The following is a 19688-nucleotide window of genomic DNA, read 5'->3' on the forward strand; positions in this document are numbered from 1 at the left end:
TAACCAACTCAACCATGCCCGTAGAGTGATGCACATATCACACAAAATTATAAAAAGAACTTCATTTTTTTTCATTCATATATTAATCATTAATCAACCATAGGAAACACTAATATATTGATAAATGGGCATTTGGTTCCGATTTAATCATGATTGAAAATTCGTCTTAAAAATCCAATATAATTTTTTTGAAAGATTGGAGTTAGTGTTTTCAAACTTAAGGAATTCAAAATAAATGATTTAATACATTTTGATATTTTTGAAACTATCAAGTCTCCAACTCAACTCAATCCAAGGCAGATTACAAATTGCAAATTAAACAGATCAACCCACAGGTCTATCAAAAAATAAAAAAATTTAAAATTTTTAAATTTAAATTATAAAAAATTTAAATTTGAATTACGATTTAGATGAAAACTCACTAGTCCTTTGAATTTTTTATTTTAATTTTAAAATAAATAAATTTTCTCAACCCACAGATCAACTCAAGTCCATCGTAAACCGACCCATGCAGGTCACAAACCTAGGCGGATTGGCTAATATGAATCCACTTTAAAATGGATTGATAAAATTTCAATCTAATCTACCTAAATTATTTAATAAAATGGACCAATCCAACAGATCCAACCTAAATTGATGACTATAAATACGATAGCCAAAAGACTCGAGATTAATCTACTAAACTTTTGACTATCAGAAGGCCAACAATGTTGATCAAATCACGCTAAGTTTATAGAATAACAGAGGTTAACTAAGGCATGAATCTAAATACCAATGTGATTCACAAATGATTGTGGGACCAACCGTGTGAGGCCATTGGAATGACAGATTCTATCTTTTTGTTGAAATGAAAACCAATGTGATGTAGAATCAGATAGATAGGAACATACAACAGGCCCTATTGAGCCACAGTTCATGTTCATCGGCTCTGTTTGAGTTTTAAATGCACCAAATGTTGGCGCATGATGTCTATAGAAAAATTTGCCCATAGTCTTCACTTCTATGTAGTATATCCTATTTCGTGTAACAAACCCTAGACGAAAACATCAGAAACAGGGCAATGGCATTTTCATGACCAACTAGTGTTGGTTATTTAAAGCAATTACAAATATGATAAACAAACTAGCTACAAGAACAATTCCATTGAGCTGAAAACAAAAACTTACCCTTGCATCGCGTGTTACTCATACTCTTCATCTGGCAGAATGGCTGTCAGGAGCGAATACCTGACCCTCAATGAGATCTTGCCCCTCTCTAATTGCAGCTTCGCGCCGGAGACCACCCAATACCCCGGGCTGTCCTGTGGGCCTCGTGACATCTCAGTTGTATCGACAAACTTGAGCAACTTTAGAGTCCGAACTGGAACTGGCGGGCCGCCTGGATACACAGCTGAGTTGATGTTCACATCTGCTGGCCTTGGCTGAGGTTTCTGGATAGCCATGGAAAAATGAGTGCTAATGAGTGTTGAAAAGAGACCAGACTTTTGCACCAAGTTTGGAGACCCTTCCCACTCTGGATCCTTGACCAACACAGCATTAGAAACCGATGCGAACTGGAGGCAAAGGAAAAGGACTTTCTTTAGACCATGATACCCTACGTGCAACTGAGCCCCAGTGACAATTGAGAGATCGTCATCAGGTTCGACAGGAGCCGTACAGATATGAGAAAAGTGCTGCCAAGAAACAGGCTCATAGTACTTCCGGTCATGAGAATCGGTAGAAAAGTGGTTATTTGCATTGTCACAAAGCTGAATGAATTGTGGACGAGAGCAAAGATGTTGCAGATGGATTGCTAATCTGTCACTCCTTTTACCTTCCAAATATAGCCGGAGTCCAGTCACAGGCTTCTTCCCCACATCCACCTGAAAAGCATAGTTGATTACAATTCCAAGCAGAAGCCCAATGTAATTCCATCTTAAGCAAAATCAGAAAACGCAACGAGGATCATTTTGGGAAAAAAAAACTCATAATTCATACTTCTTGCAACCAAAATCAAACAACTATAGCAGGGCAACTCTGGAACAAGCTACGACTTCTAGGGGAAATTAAAGCAAGAAAAGAATTATATATAGCATTATAGCAGTACCAAAATCTCAAGGGGCAGAGAGTTAACTAATTAGAACAAACAATATGCAGAGTGAAAGTTCCAATCAAAAACTAAAATAAGAAAACAAGGTCACCCGAGCCCGGCGATGAACCCAGAAGCTTTGCCCAAACTCGACGACAGACCCAGAAGCTCGCCCAAAGCCAAAATGCAGAAATTGGGTTAGCCTAACCTAACGACGTGCGTATATCAAAATCTAACCTAAAGACGACAGTAGGCGATGACGGCGGCGGCGGACGACATCAGCGGCAATGGCGGTTCGGGATGGAAGTAGGGGATGAGTTGTTTTTAAATCATCGCATCGGGTTTTTTAAGTTTTAACCTAAGTTTCAGACCGCCTAAAACACTGCCTTCCATACGAGTGGGGTGGTTGACGTCCACCTCCAGCCTAGGCAGCGCTTAGGCGGTCACCTCCTGCGCCATTTAAAACACTGCTAGTGGCTACTATCATTAAGATAGATCACAATCCAGAAGGTAAACGAGTAGACCTTAAGAACTTTACAAGTGTTACTAGTGGACCCAATATATTATTTGCAGTTGGCTTGTGCGCAAAATATCAATCTTGTGCCAAAAAGTCACATTTGATTGCTCTTAAAAGAATCTTAAGGTATCTCAAGTGTACTCTTAATGTAGGCCTTTGGTGTCTAATAATCAATACGTTAAATTTGGTAGGTTACTCCGATTCCAATTATGTAGAGTAGTAAATTGAATAGAAAGAGTACTAGTAGAGGATGTCAATTTGACAAGTCTTTCCTAGTTAGTTGAAGTAGTTGGAAGCAACATTATGTTGCACAATCCTCTAACAAGGTCGAATATAAGGCTATGGGTAGATGTGTAGCATAATTTCTTTGGATTATATACACACTAGAAGACTGAACTTAATTGTAAGAATGTTCAAGTTGTGTGACAATTGCTTTGGATCATCCTAATAATTGAGTCCACCTAAATTGTGTTATACCATCACCCCATGTGTATACATCACTCAATTCTCACAGCTCATGATCAAAATCTTACCATCACAACTTGACTTCACCCCATGAGTATATATGACATCAAGTTACCCAATCCCTTGAACGCACACGAGCCTTTGACTCATCTCCTCATGCCATCATGGCTTCACCTATATAGTACATCTCTACCAGTTGTCATCCTCGTTGCTCTTCAATGGTCCTTGTCCTGGATTGTTGGCTCATGCAACCTTCTCTAATCCCTTCAAATCAAACCATTAAACCTCCAACTTGAGTCGCACCACATTTGTCCAAAGTTGCTCCAATTACCACCTTAGTGCTCACGTCTTGCGATCCCTCATATATCTTATATCATTCTTTTATGATGTGTCACCTTAGTCACACTAAGTCATGAGCTCTTCAAACTTCATGTGTACTCCTCTAAATCCTTGTTCACTCAAAAACGCACATCAAATCACAAGACAAAACCTAATTTAAACCTTTTACCCAAACATCAAAACTCAAGGTCACACCGAACCACCTAGGGCACGATTTATCTTCAGTAACTCCTCATTTATAAAGTTACTTATGAGTTACTATTTCCTTTTTAGATCTTTAAGTTCCATGTTTCCTTTATTTCAATGCTTGATGCATCTTATCATATATTCATGTTTACTTCTTAGTTGTAAATGATTTTTGTGCTAATTTTTGCATGAATGATAAATTTGTTTTACTTTTTCACCAACTTAGGCACGTCCTTGCCATTTTATTTCCAGCTCGTGCTTTAGGTACATGTCTAATCTACCAAACAATATTGATGATCAAATATATGATTGTAAGTACTATTGAAGGAATTTATGTGCATAAAGTCAAATTGCATTAAAGGATTTCTAGAAGAGAAAGAACTGCACGAGATCAAAATAAAGTATTCAGAATTTTTCACAAGATGCTAAGCATATTTGTCAGAAAAAAAACAATCAAAACAAAAGTGAGATGCATTTGTTCCTTCATCATTGCATTCAAGAAAGAATCAACTCTTGTAATATTAAGTTAGACCCTCTATAGAATTATATTGATATTGATATTTGAACAAGAATTACCGAGCAGGTTAAATCCAAAGGGGTATATAATATACAATAATCAACTTTTCACTTCATACTGGTTTTCAAGTTTTTATAGTAACCTAAAAAGAGCTCATTTGTATATTAAGAGCACGAAAGAGTTCTAAATCTGTATGAGCAGTTGATGAGGAAGAATGTCTACCAAACTGATGAATCCAAGCTATCTGAATCGCCATTTATAAACAATTAATGAGTCCAGTGAGGAACAAATATGCATGACTGAAAATAATTACCACGCTGGTATTAACATAAAGCTTTGGGCCCATGAAGGCAAACTGAAGAGATGCACTGCTCTGCTTCCTCCGCTGTGGACCAAGTTGAAGATCACAGTAAACAGGAGCCCACTGTCTTGGTAGTTGAAAGTCCAAAAATTGATGAAGTTCTTCTATTGGCGGCTTATCTAGTGCAATGAAAAACCAAATGTAAGCACAAAAATCTTAGTCCTTCCCAAACTACATATAAATTTTAGAAGATGATGGTAACTCAAAAAGAACTTCAAACATACAAGCATTATCATTTTGAAGGTAATGGTATCTCAAATGCAATAGTTGAAACTTAGTGTAACAGGGAATATACACTGTTCCAACTCTGTACCAAAACCAAAACCAAGCGGCACAGACTAAAGTTACATGTTCCACCCATGCCACTTGTGCTGACTATGGCAACCCTATGTACTGTCCACATTGGCAAAACAAATTTTAGTTTTGGCCAACATCAGGTGAGACAGGCTCAAGCCGCATGTAACAAAATTTAAGTCATTCAAATCCAAATTAAACCTAATTTGGATGTAAGTACAAATAATAATGAATTAAATATACAATGCCCTCTCAATTGATTGTCTCTAAACGAATTACCACTGACAAGAAGACCTTGGGCAGTGAGAACAGTGCCTCTTTTGTATCAACCGAGCGATGAGGTCAATGCATACTTCGACTGAGACTCCATCTCTATTGAACGACTACAAAACTTCTCTTCCCACCTGTTTCGACAAGCTAATCAATGACCGAGAAGACGACTCACACCTACTCTATTCCAGTGGCTCTAAGTTTGACATAGATTTGGACTCCATCTAACGGGTGAAGATGCAAATGCAAATTATCTAATGAATCACCTCCCTAATTTGTTCCATACACTTGATTGAACTGTTGAGAAAAGGGCACAACCATAAACAACCTTCTTTGTTATTCTTTCACATTCTTGATTTGGCATGCTACATGGCACCTTGTGAGGACACAATACTCATGGGGTTTAAAATTCTTCTATTAATTGTAAAAAAAAAAATCATACTAAATGGCATGAATGCCCAAATTGAAGATGTTGATATCTTGTCGAGAGTCAAGTTCTCATTGGTGCATAAAAATGATGTGCATTAATTAAATTTTATATTTTAAAACCTTTAAATAGGAATGTATAAGATTTTAAAACTTATTTTTTCTCTTTTTTTTATTAGAACGAGCATTTCGCTAACTGATGCTGCACATTGCTCACATACTTAGATTTTTATCATATGTCAAGCAGCTCGAAATAGAACATCCTTCAGAAATTCTACTACATTCAAGAACTACAACAAAATTTTGTGGTTCTCAATTCGTCATTGCAGTTCCTTTTGTTCTCACAGTTTTTTGCTTTACTTTTCATGTTATTTATTTCGTTTTGATTTTTCCATTTGACTTACTATCAATATTCTTCTACTATCAATGGTTTTGTGTTTCATAAGATTTCCAAGAAGAAAATAAAGTGGTTTTCGTGGAGTTCATAAGCCGCAGAGTAGGAATTAAGATTTCTAAACCATATAAAATACTTATAAATTTTTCTATTACTCTTAGATCTATTAGTTATATGCACAAATTTTTCTATAGTGAAGGAGAGTCTTGGTGCAACGGTAAAGTTGTTGTCGTGTAACTTGAAGCTCATGAGTTCGAGTCTCGGAAACAGCCTCTTGCAAAGTAAGATAAGATTGCGTACAATAGACCCTTCCTCGGAACCCCGTATTGGTAAGAGCTTCGTGCATCGGGTTGTCCTTTTATAATATCTCAATCATCAGTTTTTCAAAGAACACATTCATCTCATACTTTAATTTCTAAAGTCCATTCGAGTCTTCACTAGATGTTTAAAAAGATTTTTATTTCTGCTGCATTTAAAAAAAAACTAGAAAACAGTTTATTTCCCCTACAATTCTTTAAAGTATTTAAGCCGCTGAATTTAGACAACTATGATAAAGGTTTTGAAACGCTATTCAACCCCCCTCCTCCTAGCATCTCTCTCGATCCAAATACTAAAAATGTGATTTAGTCCCTTACCATGTATATACTGCTGCCTACACTAACTTCTAAAGCCTAGAAAACATTCATATACCAGCATCACTTTGAAAGGAATCATAAATTTCATAACTGTATTTCCAACCAGAATGATGAAAAAAAAAAATCCACCTACCTCAGAAACTTGTACATCCAAATCCACAGATCTGGCCAATGATAGGTTGGTTTGGCTCTAGCCATAAGCAATTGCTAAAGGTTTTGAATCTTTGGTTTGCACCTACCTCAGAAACTTCTACATCTAAATCCATAGATCTGGCAAATGATAGGTTGGTTTGGCTCTAGCTATAAGCAATTACTAAAGTTTTTGAATCTTTGATTTTCATAAATCAGATTCAGTATCTCAATTTCTTTCCCATCCACAGCAGTTGCAAATTAATGAAAAATATATGTGAAAATTAAAAATATAGATGGATTTCTTTCCAAAATGCTTAAGTTTGTGGGAGAAGTGGTCACCCACCTTCTTATATTTAACATGGGCCAGTGCAATTCACTTCACATGTCCCTGTGTTAAGGGCAGAGTTAAGAATATGAAAGTATAGATAGAATTCTTCTTTATCCCAAAGTGTCGAATTTATAGCTCGTACAGGAGGATTGGCAAAAGTGTAAATTTTGTGGATACAAACTGAGAACTCATCCTCCTTTTCGTAATGCTATATAAATCAATGAAAGGCATAACAAGCTTCAGCGTTAAAAAATACCTTATAATGATGCGAACAATAATGGATCAATTTAAAATAAACTTCTCAAATAAAGTAAACTGGATCATTTAAGATCAAGTTTTCATTTAATTGTTATTTACTAAACAGTATCTTTTTCTTAGTTAATTAAGTCTGTATTACAGCAAGTCTAGCTATTATTGGGTCTAAAAAAGAGATCTAACCCCTTAGTTTTTACCAATTCCAGATTAATAAGGTTTTGATAGGGCTACAAATAAACCAAATGTTCGTGTGCAAGCTTGGTATTCAACTTAGTAAGAACTTGTTTATGTTCGTTCAATATACATGATTAATTAAATGAACAAAATTGAATAATTCAGTAAACTAAAAGAACAAACTTGAATACATATATGTTCAGCTCGTTAATATTCATAAACAAAGATTATGAACTATTCGTGAACAATGTTCATAAATAATATCCACGAAAAAAGTTTATGAACCATGTTTATCAATCAAGCTCTTATGAAACTTGCAAATAAACAAAAAAGTTCTCAAAACGAACAAATAATCTTGTAATATCAAACTCACTAACCAACCAAATAAACTTTAAAATGTAAAAATTTTAAACAATCAAATAAGCTCGAATTGAGAGCTCGATAACATCCAAATAAACCAAACTCAAATGCATAAAAAGAAACAAGTCGAGTTTGAACAACCGTTTCAACGGTTTGATTCATTTTAACCTTGGCTTGACTTGGCTCCTTAGCTTATCAAACAAACTTGAACAACACAAAGCTTGGCTCGGCTTGGCCCTAGGTTTTGATCTCTCTTTATGAGTGTTCTCTCTCAAGCAAATCTCTAGTGTTGCATCAAATAGTGAGGAACTTTCCGCTTCAGCCTATAATTTGTAATTTCCAAATGAAACCTCAATTTAGCCCCATCTTAAATACACTATAGGAAGTTGAAATACTTTGCATATGTAACTAAGCAATAAACGTGTAATTTTGGGTCACTATTGTTGTTTCAATGAGTTCCGATACTAAACCTCCATCTAAGGGTTGACTTAAGAGTATCATATCAATTCACACAAGCGTGACAAGCACTATCAACATTATGGATAATCAACCACCAGGGTTCCACCAAGATGATTTTATACAATATCGAAGACTGCAAGCAAGACCTACATATCTGTCATGTGGTGGAATTTCAATTGCAACATTAATTTTCCATAAGCACTCAGGAAAAATATTGGAGCAGAGTCAAATCAATTTCCAATGAAGGAAAACATATTCTCTTATATGTTTACAGATAAGATGCCTTATAATAAGGGAACAAGCTTGAATGATACTTAAAACATACCGATAATGGAAAATTGAGACAAAAGCAATGCTCATTGACCCACAAGTTTATTTTGGAAATAAATATATTCCATATTGTAATAATGGAATTAAAACTTACATCGTAGGTACAGATTGAAGGCATGCTGTAGGAAACCACTTCCAGGAACTCCATTCAAAAGAGAAGTAATTGGCAGAAAGGACATTGAAATAACATCAGGTTCAGAATGAACAGTGTTCAACCACTCAATATGAGATAAATCCTTAGCATCCCTTCCACCTCTTCTTTTCGGGATTTCTACAATGTCCTAAAATTCAGTACAAAAAGTAACAAATGATCCAAGGAAGAAGTATAGCTAAAGTAAGAGCTCTTTTCAGGATTAGAAACCATACCACAAAGGACTAACATAATTTTTTATACCTCTTTTGGGCAATAAGAGCTCGATGGACTGGCATTGACAAACCTAAGCCTTTGCCCCCTCATTTCAAACTGCACCAGGCACTAAAATGATGTTATAAGTGATGTTAATCTTATAACCACTATGTAAATTGGTATTAAAGAAAAATCAATAAAACTAGAAAGAGCCGGGAACCTTCAGAAAAATTGCTCTCACTTTGTCCAGTACTTGCTACAAGATAAGTTTCAAAAATGATGGGGGTATAATTTTGCATCATTGAGAAGAAATTAATCGATAAACAAAGTTTAGAATTAAATAAATATGGTTATGTATTAGTATTTGCACAGGCAAAGATCTAAAATGTAAAAGAAGTGTAGAAGCAACATCAAGGGGAACAGTAATGGAAGTAAAAGAAGACAACAGAAAAAGACAGAGTAGCAGAGATAGCAGCAAAGCAAGGAACAGAATCAAAGGTAGAGCGCTAAGGTTGATGACAATTAGAAAAAAAATTAAGGAAAGGTAGGCGGAATATTTGGTAGCAGAACCCTAGATCAACAAGAATACGAAAAGGCAAAAAAGAAAGGTGCGGCAAGACCTGATGCCCTATAGACCATATCCACATGTTTATGATCAATTCATTTTGTTCTTATGTTGCTTGAGGGTAAATTCCACACTATGAAAAATAGAAAATGTCCAGCTGTGAAAGAGAACTACGGATTATCTCAACAAGAGCTCTAGGACAAAGGGGGATGAAGCAAATAAGGGCAGCATTGGTTCATGATTCTCTTTTCAATTATTCATGTCACCACAATAGGAAATGTGAGAAACAGAATATTTTTCTACTGAGAATTCAAATTTTGGTATATCAAAACAGAAATAATGCTACTGGAGATTAAAAAAATATTGTGATAACTTGCTCATCAGTTAAAAATATGAGTAATTATAATGGTGCGTTTGCATTTTAAAATATGATAAATTTAATCAATAAATTCCTAAATAATTAATAATATATTGTTTTTACATTTAATGTTTGATAATACTATACCAACTATATAAAATCAATAAACAACGTGAATTTATATATACTATAGTGATATGACAAATTATTACAAGTATATAATTACTCTTTATTACTATACAATTACGTTATGTTACATTGTTATAATATGGTACGGAGAGTAACCATTACATTGGAGAAGTACAAACTTACTACAGCCATAAGGCAACAATAATAGCAATTGAGGAAATTGAAACAAGGAGTTGAATGCAAAATGAACATTTAATTTTTTTTACTTTATTTACTCAATCTATGTAAGGACCATCAATATAAGTGTGGAAGTTGTCCTTTGAGTGTGGTGCCATGTGGTTAAAATCTCTTTAAGCAGGAGATTTGTGTTATTGATGTAGTTGTAAACAAACAAGGTAGTTACTGTAACTGAACAAAAAGGATACATATGTGTGGGATACTAGTGATTATTAGATCCTAAAAACCAAAGTTATCTTAATTTTCTTTCTACCCTTTAATAAGATGGTGAGTTATCTTAACAGTTAACACAAACAATTTCACATCTGCATGAAATTATAGGTCAGCAAAGTCAAACTTCAAAACATCTGCCACATTTAGTAGCAAAGAATCAGAACAACGATCTATAGGACCGGTGTGTGTGCTAGAGGGGGGTGAATAGCGTTCATCGTTTTCGTTCGTTCGTTACTAACACAAAACTAGCAGCGGATATTAGAATAACAAGTAGGGACACGCAGATTTACTTGGTTCCTAACCCCCCAGGGTTAGTACGTCCAAGGCCTATGCACGGGAAAACGCTCGTCCACTAATGGTCTCCTTTCCGGACCTTTGTCCGGAGGCGGAGAAACTCGTCTTACAGTCCAATCAATAATAGAAATTAAAGTACAAACAAGTAAGACTAAAATAAAGAATAAACCAAACGTCGTGTAGTGGCCGATCAGAAAGTCCTGAGCATCGCACACTCCTTCTGGAACTTCTCCGATTGCACGAGCCCGGCTCCGTTTGCGTTCAGCAGCACCGCAGGATGAAGACGTATGAGAGTAGTAGTTGTCTCTTGGTGCTGGTCGTATAGGCCCTATAAAGACCTTTCCGGACGCTTGGATTCTTATCCAAGCGCTTGGAACCGATCCGATCCGATTCCGTCGATCTTTATCGGAGTCAATTCCACCTGATCTGGGCGCTTGGAACACATAGGGGTGCCTGGACTGTCCGGACGCCTAGAGTAACATTCGGGCGCCCGGATCCAGTCAACTCGGGTTTGACTTGAGTTGACCCCGGGCTTGGTTCGGTTGCTTCTATTTGCTCCTCTTATGCTTCCTCCATCTTGCTTTCAGCTTCTGGTCCCTACAAGATCAGCATACACACAAACAAGCAACCTAAGCCTACTTGTAGTCCGTCTGACCTACTAGGCTTACCTAAGTCTTACCTCTGTAGGTCTAACCTACTGGCTTACCCGTGCCTAACTTCTTGTTAGGACTAGTCACTTCCATAGGTAGACTTTCCACCTGCCAAACATCCTGTTTGCACTTTCCCTTGCTTAACCTCTAGTTAGGACTAGTCACTTCCATAGATAGACTTCTCACCTGCCAAGTATCCGGTCACCCTTGACTTGCTTAGATTTTTCCTTGCCCAACCTCTAGATCAGGACTTCCTTGCCCAGCTTCACTCACCAGGACTTCCTGCCCAGCCTCCAACCAGGTCTTCCTTGCCCAATCCTCCATATCAGGACTTCCTTTGCCTAGCTGCAACTAGGACTTTCCTTGCCTAGCCTCAATTAGGACTTCTCCTTATCCAGTTTAACCAACTAGGACTTCTTGCTAGTCTTCTGGTCAAATCTGACCTGACTAGACTTCACTCACATCCAAACATTAAGTCCTATTTGGATCAACCCTTGGTCAAACTAACCAGACCTAGGTGTATTGTCAAGCATCGAAACTCTGGAAACAGACTAGTGCTCCTTGCACTAACACAATCCTCCTCTAGAACACCATGGATTATCCCAAATTACATGTTGTCTGAATGCTCTTGGTTGCAACTTGGAAATTTCTTGAGTATTCCAATGTGGCATGACTGCCCACAACCGTCCAGAATATACATCCAATGATTATCACAAGGCTGCCCACCCTTAGGTGCACATCCTTTTACTTCTCACCTAATCGAACTGGAGTTCCCAAATTCTAGTACAGAAGATCCCATTGGCTGATTAGCCAATCATTACTTTTGACATCAACAGGTTGCAGAAAACAAGAATTCAGCATGATCCTTGTATCAAAAAATTTTCTTATTCCTCTTAATTTTCTTATATCAAGATCACAGAGTTCTCTTAAAACAAACAAGCTCACATCTACCTACTATCATTCAGCAGCAAACTGGTGGAACTCAGAAACATTGCGACATCTGGTGGCATTGAATAATCAAAAGCCTTAATTGAAGTTCATATCAAGTTAGCTTTGGATGGGCCACCAACAAACTTTTCATCCTATTTATCTCCAACTATATTCTATTCATTGGATAGCATAGTGGAAAGAAAATTTTGATTGAAAAAAACCTCCTCCCTGACTCCTTCACATGTTTCCCATACTTTCATGATTGATTTCTTTAGGGCTAAGGAGTGTTAATCAATTGAAACTTCATTCAGAATCATGTGAATTGGAAAAGAAGAAATGGGTTGTGCCTTCAAAGTAAGCTGGGCTGTACCTTCAAAGTAAGCCTGATGACAAGCTCCATATGTGGTGGCATCTCTTACCCTTTATAGTTAGTGCAGTACTATGGTGCATGCCTCACAGATAAATTTTTTTTCAATTTTTTAGGAATTTCAGTTATGCTTGAATCTCTTTAAAGGTAAAATTTATTGGGCAAAAATCAAAAGGACATCCCAAATTATACAAATCATCAAAAGGGCACCCCTTTATCAAAACAAAGTCAAAAGGGTGCCCAATCAGATGTTTTATCCCTAAAATATCCCTTATCCAATATTGTTATAGCAGCTACCGATAGTTGCTACAACATGTAGCAGCCACAGATGTAGCAGCCACTCTGTAACTGCTACAACTATTTTAAAATGATTTTGATTAATTTAAAGTTAATGAAGTTTAAATAATTTTGACCAAATTGGTAAAGAATATTTTGATATAATAATATTCAATGTTTAAGATTTTAATATTTAGGGTTTAGCCACAACGTATAAAAGTTACTCGATAACTGTTACAACGTGTAGAAGCTACTAGTAACTATTACAACGTGAAAATTCAACTATTTGCTTAAAGTTTAGGATTTAGGATTTAGAGTTCAAGATTTTAAGATAAGGTATTCAATGGAGTTTAGGATTTAGGATTTAGAGTTCAAGATTTTAAGATTTAGGTTAGCCACAATGTGTAGAAATACTCAGTAGCTACAACAACATGCAAAAGCTACTCGGTAGCTGCTACAACATGAAAAATTAACTATTTCACTAAAATTTTAAACCTTAAATCATAAACTCCGAATACTATTATATCAAAATAGTCTTGAACAAGTCAAATTGTATAAACTTCATCAAAATTATTTTAAATTATTAAAATCATTTGAAAACGATTATAGTAGCTATCTAGTAGTTCCAATATTACAACAACATTATATTAAGTGTTACACGTTGTAACAACTACCCAATATGTTATAGCAACTAATCGTAGCTGTTATAATAGCGTTGGAAGAAGGGTATTTTTGAGATAAAATATCCGATGGGTGCCCTTTTGACTTTTTTTTAAAAAAAAGGGATGCCCTTTTGATGATTTGCTTAATTTGGGACACCCTTTTGATTTTTGTCCAAATTTATTATCTTATTATTATCCATTACATATTAGGATAATTTATCGGGTTCTGGTGTCGATTCTTGCTATCCAATGTGGGCATTTTCATATTTTGACATGGGATCCCATGGCACACTCATATTAGTCATACGCCACGAGATTCCCTTGGGCCGACAAATTTTCTTACGTACTTGTAGCCGACAAGGAACGAGTCAGAAAGAATCACTTGATTTCTTTTGTCGATCACATGGGAGGGGGTCAAGGTTATAAAAGCTTGGAATCTTACCAAAAGCAACAGCAAGCAGCAACGAGAGGCTACCAATGACAATGACGAGAGGTGGCAAGCAATGGTGAGTAGCGACAAACAACAGCTAGAGGCATCAAACTCTTTGGCCTCATAGCAATAGCGCATGGACAAGTCACGTGTGCCCCATAATACAATGTTGAAACCATTTAACTTTAGTCTAAGACTAAAACTCATGCCAAAATTTTAAACCTTGTAATACACTATACTAATTTTGACAAAAAGCTGAAAGGAAAAGTTTAGTATTGTGTTAAGATTTTGTTTAAAAGAGTGTATAAATTTTATTTAATTATTTTCATTCTAATTTATAAGATCAATGTAAGATGTAGGACCTAGAGATTAATTTGCTCCTTAGTAGAAAAGCTACAAACATGCAAATGTTTTATTGCAAGTCCTAATCTTAAAAGTTTATGAAACAACTAAAATATATGTTTTTCATTGTTACCCAATACAACATTGACGTCAACCAAAAGGGATTGGATGTTTATTGAATCTTATTGCATGATGAGTTGAACAAAGATGTATTTGAACAAGGTGACAAATAAATTCATGTTGCTCCACAAAGGATTTTCTTGTATTGTCAAATGATATTACTTTAAGTAAAAATAGTTGACAACCTTAGTTATACATTTTCACTTTTGAAACACAAAAATAACATGCACACCAAGAAGAGAGATGATCACCTTATCTTTCTCATATGTTTCTTTAGAAGCCATGTCATATTCTCTTGAAGTCTCTTGAAATCTCTTATCTGCCAAATCTTTCAACCTTTTTTTAACTTCAAAAGATTGGAGGTTGGATGAATGTTGTTGTTTGATATAGATTACATCCTTTCCTCCCATCTTAACACCAATAATAATATGAGTGCCAAATCTTTCAATAAACCTTGAAGAAAAGAAAAATGGAAGTCATATCTCCTAAGAATGAAATTGAAAATCCAGTTCAAGCTTGCTGCTATTTTGAATTGATATTAGTGTCTCCATGAATTGGAATATTAAAATAAATAACTTGCCTTGAAATTAGAGCTATGACCCAAGAGAAAATTCTAAGTTATTTCCAGATAACATGAGTTATTTAACAATAAAAACTAACAACACTCACAAAGGGATGCCAATAAGTTAATTTTAAGTGTGTAAATAACTATGGGAGTATGAGCTAATAGAATAAGTATCTAGATTTTTTTCTAAAATAACATGTACCTGAAAATTTTATCAAAAAGAGAAATAGATTTTTAAAAAATTCTTTCAATATTTATATGCGACAGAAACATCTCTAACCTTGCCAAGGCAGCAGGGTCCCATGTTGATGGAACTGCATGCTTAACATGATCAAGAAGTACAATCTGAGATTTTGATAATGCAAAAGTGTATAGGGTAATAAACCATCCATCAAATGCTAAAGTTTTCGTATTTGCTGCATCTTTCTGCCAACAACCTGTAAAGTCAAACATATTGTTGAAGAGACCAGATGGTATTTTGCCAGATAATGATAACTCCTGGTTGAATTGCTCAGACATCTGCAGAAAGTTCAATACTCAGCTAACATAACCAACAATTTGTGTTTTTACATGAGCTGAAAACCAGATAAGGAAGTAAGCATATGAAAAATATCCTATGAAATATCCTAAGTCAGAGCAAGGTTTTACATCTTGATCACAAATAATTCTGGATTATGTCAACTAGTATCAACAAAAAATAAAGCATGAAACATGTAGAACATTTCAGAATGAATTAGTAGTTTATACATTCCCATAGACATAATCTCCATTCTTTAATCAGCCATACTCTTAGCTCACTTAACAAAACCCATATCCTTGGCCATTTCCTTCAAGAAGATTATATCATTTAGTGTTTATGATTTTATTTGTTTGCCCTACCAAATTGATATAATGTTCTAACAAACTTCTGATGTTTGCCAACCTGACCCAACTTTCCATAAGAAGTTCTAGGCTTCCAAATTTTCAAAACTTATCCTTCTTAAGCTGCATACAGACTAGAATATGCTAAATGTTTTCAATTTATAATGGTTGCTAATAAACTTATATGTGATTTACATAATGTGGCCTTTTAGTACCACTTCTAAGCAATTAGAATTTGGCATTTGGAACAAAATGAGACTAGTTCATTTACTTAGTCATAATTTCTTTCAACTTAATAGCATGCAAGTTGCATATGTAATTTGTTAAAGAATATTAAATAATTTCTTTCAGAATGGTTTCACACACAATTTTGCCCTACTTTAACCATGCGTATTTCCTAGGCAACATATGAATATATTTATATGTTCTCTTAACCTTTTATATTATATTTGTATCACCCATATCAGACTTCATAGACTATCAGAGCTAACATCAAATTCATACATGGTTAGCTTTATAGTTCATTTTCACCTTGATTAGGTAAAGAAACCACAATCCACAAAGGAGATAGATGGAAGATGAGGTCACACAAATGTTAACTTAGAAAAAGAAACAACAATCTACGATAAAAATACAACATTTTTTGAGTTACAACTACTTGGGAGTTGGGACTGAATGCATTGATTTTCTGCCATTGAACTCTGTAATATTATGTGGGTAGGAACACATTTCTTTAAAAACAGTGTAATTATAGTAAATAGAATTTCTTGGCCTTGCTTCACTTAATCGCCAAGGGTCCAACCTAAAATCAAGTTGGTTCCTCTTATGTAAAGGATAGAGAGGGAGTGAAAGAAGCTCATACATAAATTGCTTACAAGAGAAAAGGAGGAAAGACCAAGGGATCAAAAAATTAATAAAATGGAACAATGGATTTTAAGGATTTGACACACACTTAAGGCACAAGACACAAGAAATATACAGAACATAAAGAATAATTACAAAATTGTAAAAAAAAAAAGAAACTTACAAAATTTTACTACACCCTAAATTTATCTTTAAAAAATTAATAATTCATTATATGTCACATATGAGTGTTCAGCCAATCGAAACTACTCACCATTGATATCACCTTCCATGTCATTAGCCAAGAACACATTTCCTCTTATTTCATCTACAACCTTATGATTGCTTACTGAGACCAAGTGTTTTCAAAGTAGTCTTCCACTCCTATACTCATCATAGTTAAGTCATCCTTACACTTCATTGAAATCGAAGCTCAAACAACTAGTGTTTGTGTTCAACACAGCAGTAAAGATGCAGGATGTAGATGATATATTAACAATGCAAATATTTTTCTTGGATTAGCAGGTGTCTTTCCTTCAATCTTGATTCAACAAATTCAATAAATTGAGCACTTCGACACAATAGGATCTTCCATGCAATGAAAAGTTAAAAAAACAACCATTTATAGATGAATATAGAAACACCATCAGCTAGTTTTGTGCTCCTAGCAAAATCAGCTTCGTGAATCAATTAGAACATCCTCATATAGTGAATCAGATGTGGCTAAGCCCATTAAGGATTTTTAGCAAACATTCATTAATTGGCCTAGACACTCTGAAACCAAGAAAAGAAGAAGAAAATTAAACATGACGACTCTAGGGAGCATTAGGAATGCAATGGTTTTTGTTTGGAGTGAATACTATATGTCTAGGTCCATCAAGACATTTTGCCAAAAGTCCTTAATGAGACTAGAGGTTCCAGAAAAAGAAAAATTAGACATGGGAAGACTTTGTTCATTGTTAGAAATGTATCTATGATGATTTAGAATGAGTACTGTCTTCATGACATCAATCACTTTTGTTTAACATGCAACAATATCAATATTTGTATGTTGATTGGAGATTTAGAAAAGTATATTAGTTTCTAAATACAATGAGCAAAAGAGCTAAGAAAATGATGGATCACCAGGACCTACAAGTAAAGAAACACCACAAATACTCATTCGTAGGACACCATTAAAATATACATGGGAATGGGACATACTTCTGCATTGCAAAGAGAAAGAATCTGAGGAGACTACCAACAACCAAACATTATAATGAGTTTTAGAGGTCATTGATGCTATAGGCTTGCTTAAATGTATTTTTGGATGATTATTATGGCACTGAAATAGGGAGACGGAGTTAAGGGTAGCATTTTTTGCTTGTAAGGCATCATTTTTTTGGTGCGGTAGCAAAGGTGATGCTTTGGTGGCTCAGGCAAAGGAATGCAGTATGGCATTGATGGTTCAAAGTAACTATTATGGGCTGAGGGGTTCTTGTGATCTGGTGCGTGATTTGGTTGTCTGTAAAGTTCAATGCATAATTTTGGTACTTTTAAAACCTAGGTATGTGGTTTAGTAAATTGTCATTATTTTTCTCTCATTTCTCGGAGGTTGCAACATAGACTTATTTCCCCTCATTTGTTCATTTATATGGTAGATACTTAGAACTCGTTTAGAAATCACACTTGGTATATTAACTCTAGAGTCAGCAAATCAGGCTTCCAAATCAGCATTAGAGACCAAAAACTATAGCTACATGAAAAGGGTATAGTTGTTGAATAGCCGATGCTAATAGTAGAGAAGGATCAACAAGTTGCAAAGTTAAACCTCAGATAAAAACTGCACCAACCAACCAAAGATTTTGAACTCCAAGTTAACATAAAGGAGTTTATATTTACAAGGTGGAATGTGGATAGCACGATTTACCTAAAAGATAAACAAACTCAACAGAAGCATACCTGTTGAAATGACAGAACGTCTGACCTGAACCGTATCCTTTCTCCTTTGTCACACCTTATGGATTTTGGAACATCTGCGACAACCAACCCACCAGGAAGGACGACGTCGTGAGTCTGATTATGGTCAAGCTCAATCAAACATGAATTCGACGAGTCCTTCTTGCAGTGCTTCAAACGGATATCTGATGTTATGTCATATCCTAATCCAATAACCTTAATCGCCTCATGAACTCCTGCCAGTGAACTCTTAGGTGCCATTCTTTATCATGCGCAGATTCAGTTCCTTTAGATCAATACTCGTCGCAGAACTCCCCAACTCGCAAATCAGTAGCCAATCCTACACGGACACCAAAAAATTCAATCTATTTCCAGCTATCAACCAAGATTTCTCCATGTATCCAAAACCGAAGCTTACCGGAGATTCTCTTCACGGGATCTCTTGAGATTGAACTCCGATCCGGGAAACCCCAGGACACTCTACGCCCGGTAGCATCTTCTCAACGTAGACTCAAATCTGTGGTGTTTCTCTTGCCGTCGACTTCCGTAGCGTTGCATGATCCATGGAACGGACGCGCTAGTGAATTCGTATTCCACAAGGAAAGATGTTGACGGCACCATTTCAGGGGGCGGCGTCGGTCAAAGGGCGTGAACTGCTCGAGCGAGCGAGCGATCGCTGACGTGCGTTGGTGGTCGACCGATGCGAGTTACGTAGGGCAATGGGCTCTCCGTTACTGTTTATTTAAATTTAATCTCTAAAGTTGATTACGACATAATAGAATTATAAAAAAAATAAAAATTTCAATTTCAATTTCATAATATCATCTTTCATCATGATAATTATATTTTATTAATTTAGTTCTTCATAAAATTAACTGTATAAGATAGCTAGATAGCGAATTTTATCCTTGGTTACAAATTTAAATTATTGAACTACGGATATTTATTAAGTTTTTAAAAATAATTAAAAATGCTTAATTATATTTCACCTTCTTTTCATTAAAAAAATAAAAAATATATTTTTTTTTAAGATGCTTAATTAGAGGTAACAAA

At 35.4% G+C, this 19688-nt stretch overlaps 1 protein-coding gene across 2 annotated transcripts; it reads right to left on the reverse strand.

Moving 5' to 3' along the window:
- Positions 1-1051: 1051 nt before the first annotated feature.
- On the reverse strand, positions 1052-19258 carry LOC141846637 (MACPF domain-containing protein At4g24290-like). Of its 2 annotated transcripts, none has more exons than XM_074734686.1 (8): positions 19054-19258; positions 18639-18975; positions 15274-15512; positions 14680-14881; positions 8904-8972; positions 8604-8790; positions 4405-4571; positions 1052-1861 (listed from the first exon to the last, which is right to left on the reverse strand). In XM_074734686.1, the coding sequence occupies exons 2-8, from the start codon at positions 18894-18896 to the stop codon at positions 1181-1183; spliced, it is 1803 nt and encodes a 600-aa protein (XP_074590787.1). In that variant the 5' UTR covers positions 18897-18975; positions 19054-19258; the 3' UTR covers positions 1052-1180. The 2 variants fall into 2 exon arrangements, with proteins under 2 accessions (XP_074590787.1, XP_074590781.1); XM_074734680.1 differs by having other exon boundaries at positions 8904-8984.
- Positions 19259-19688: the final 430 nt, after the last annotated feature.

Source organism: Curcuma longa, chromosome 1 (genome assembly GCF_044706935.1).
Source record: "Curcuma longa cultivar G26 ecotype Majalengka, Jawa Barat chromosome 1, ITB_CL_G26_1.1, whole genome shotgun sequence".
In the NCBI taxonomy this organism is placed as follows: Eukaryota; Viridiplantae; Streptophyta; class Magnoliopsida; order Zingiberales; family Zingiberaceae; genus Curcuma; species Curcuma longa.

What these genes read in the sequence shown, in the direction of transcription:
- LOC141846637 (XM_074734680.1), bottom strand. Translation starts at nt 18,896, where the DNA reads ATGGCACCTAAGAGTTCACTGGCAGGAGTTCATGAGGCGATTAAGGTT. An exon ending in ACGTTCTGTCATTTCAACAG is followed by an intron (nt 15,513 to 18,638) that starts GTATGCTTCTGT and finishes AACTTTCTGCAG; the next exon opens with ATGTCTGAGCAATTCAACCA. An exon ending in GCTCTTATTGCCCAAAAGAG is followed by an intron (nt 8,791 to 8,903) that starts GTATAAAAAATT and finishes ACTGAATTTTAG; the next exon opens with GACATTGTAGAAATCCCGAA.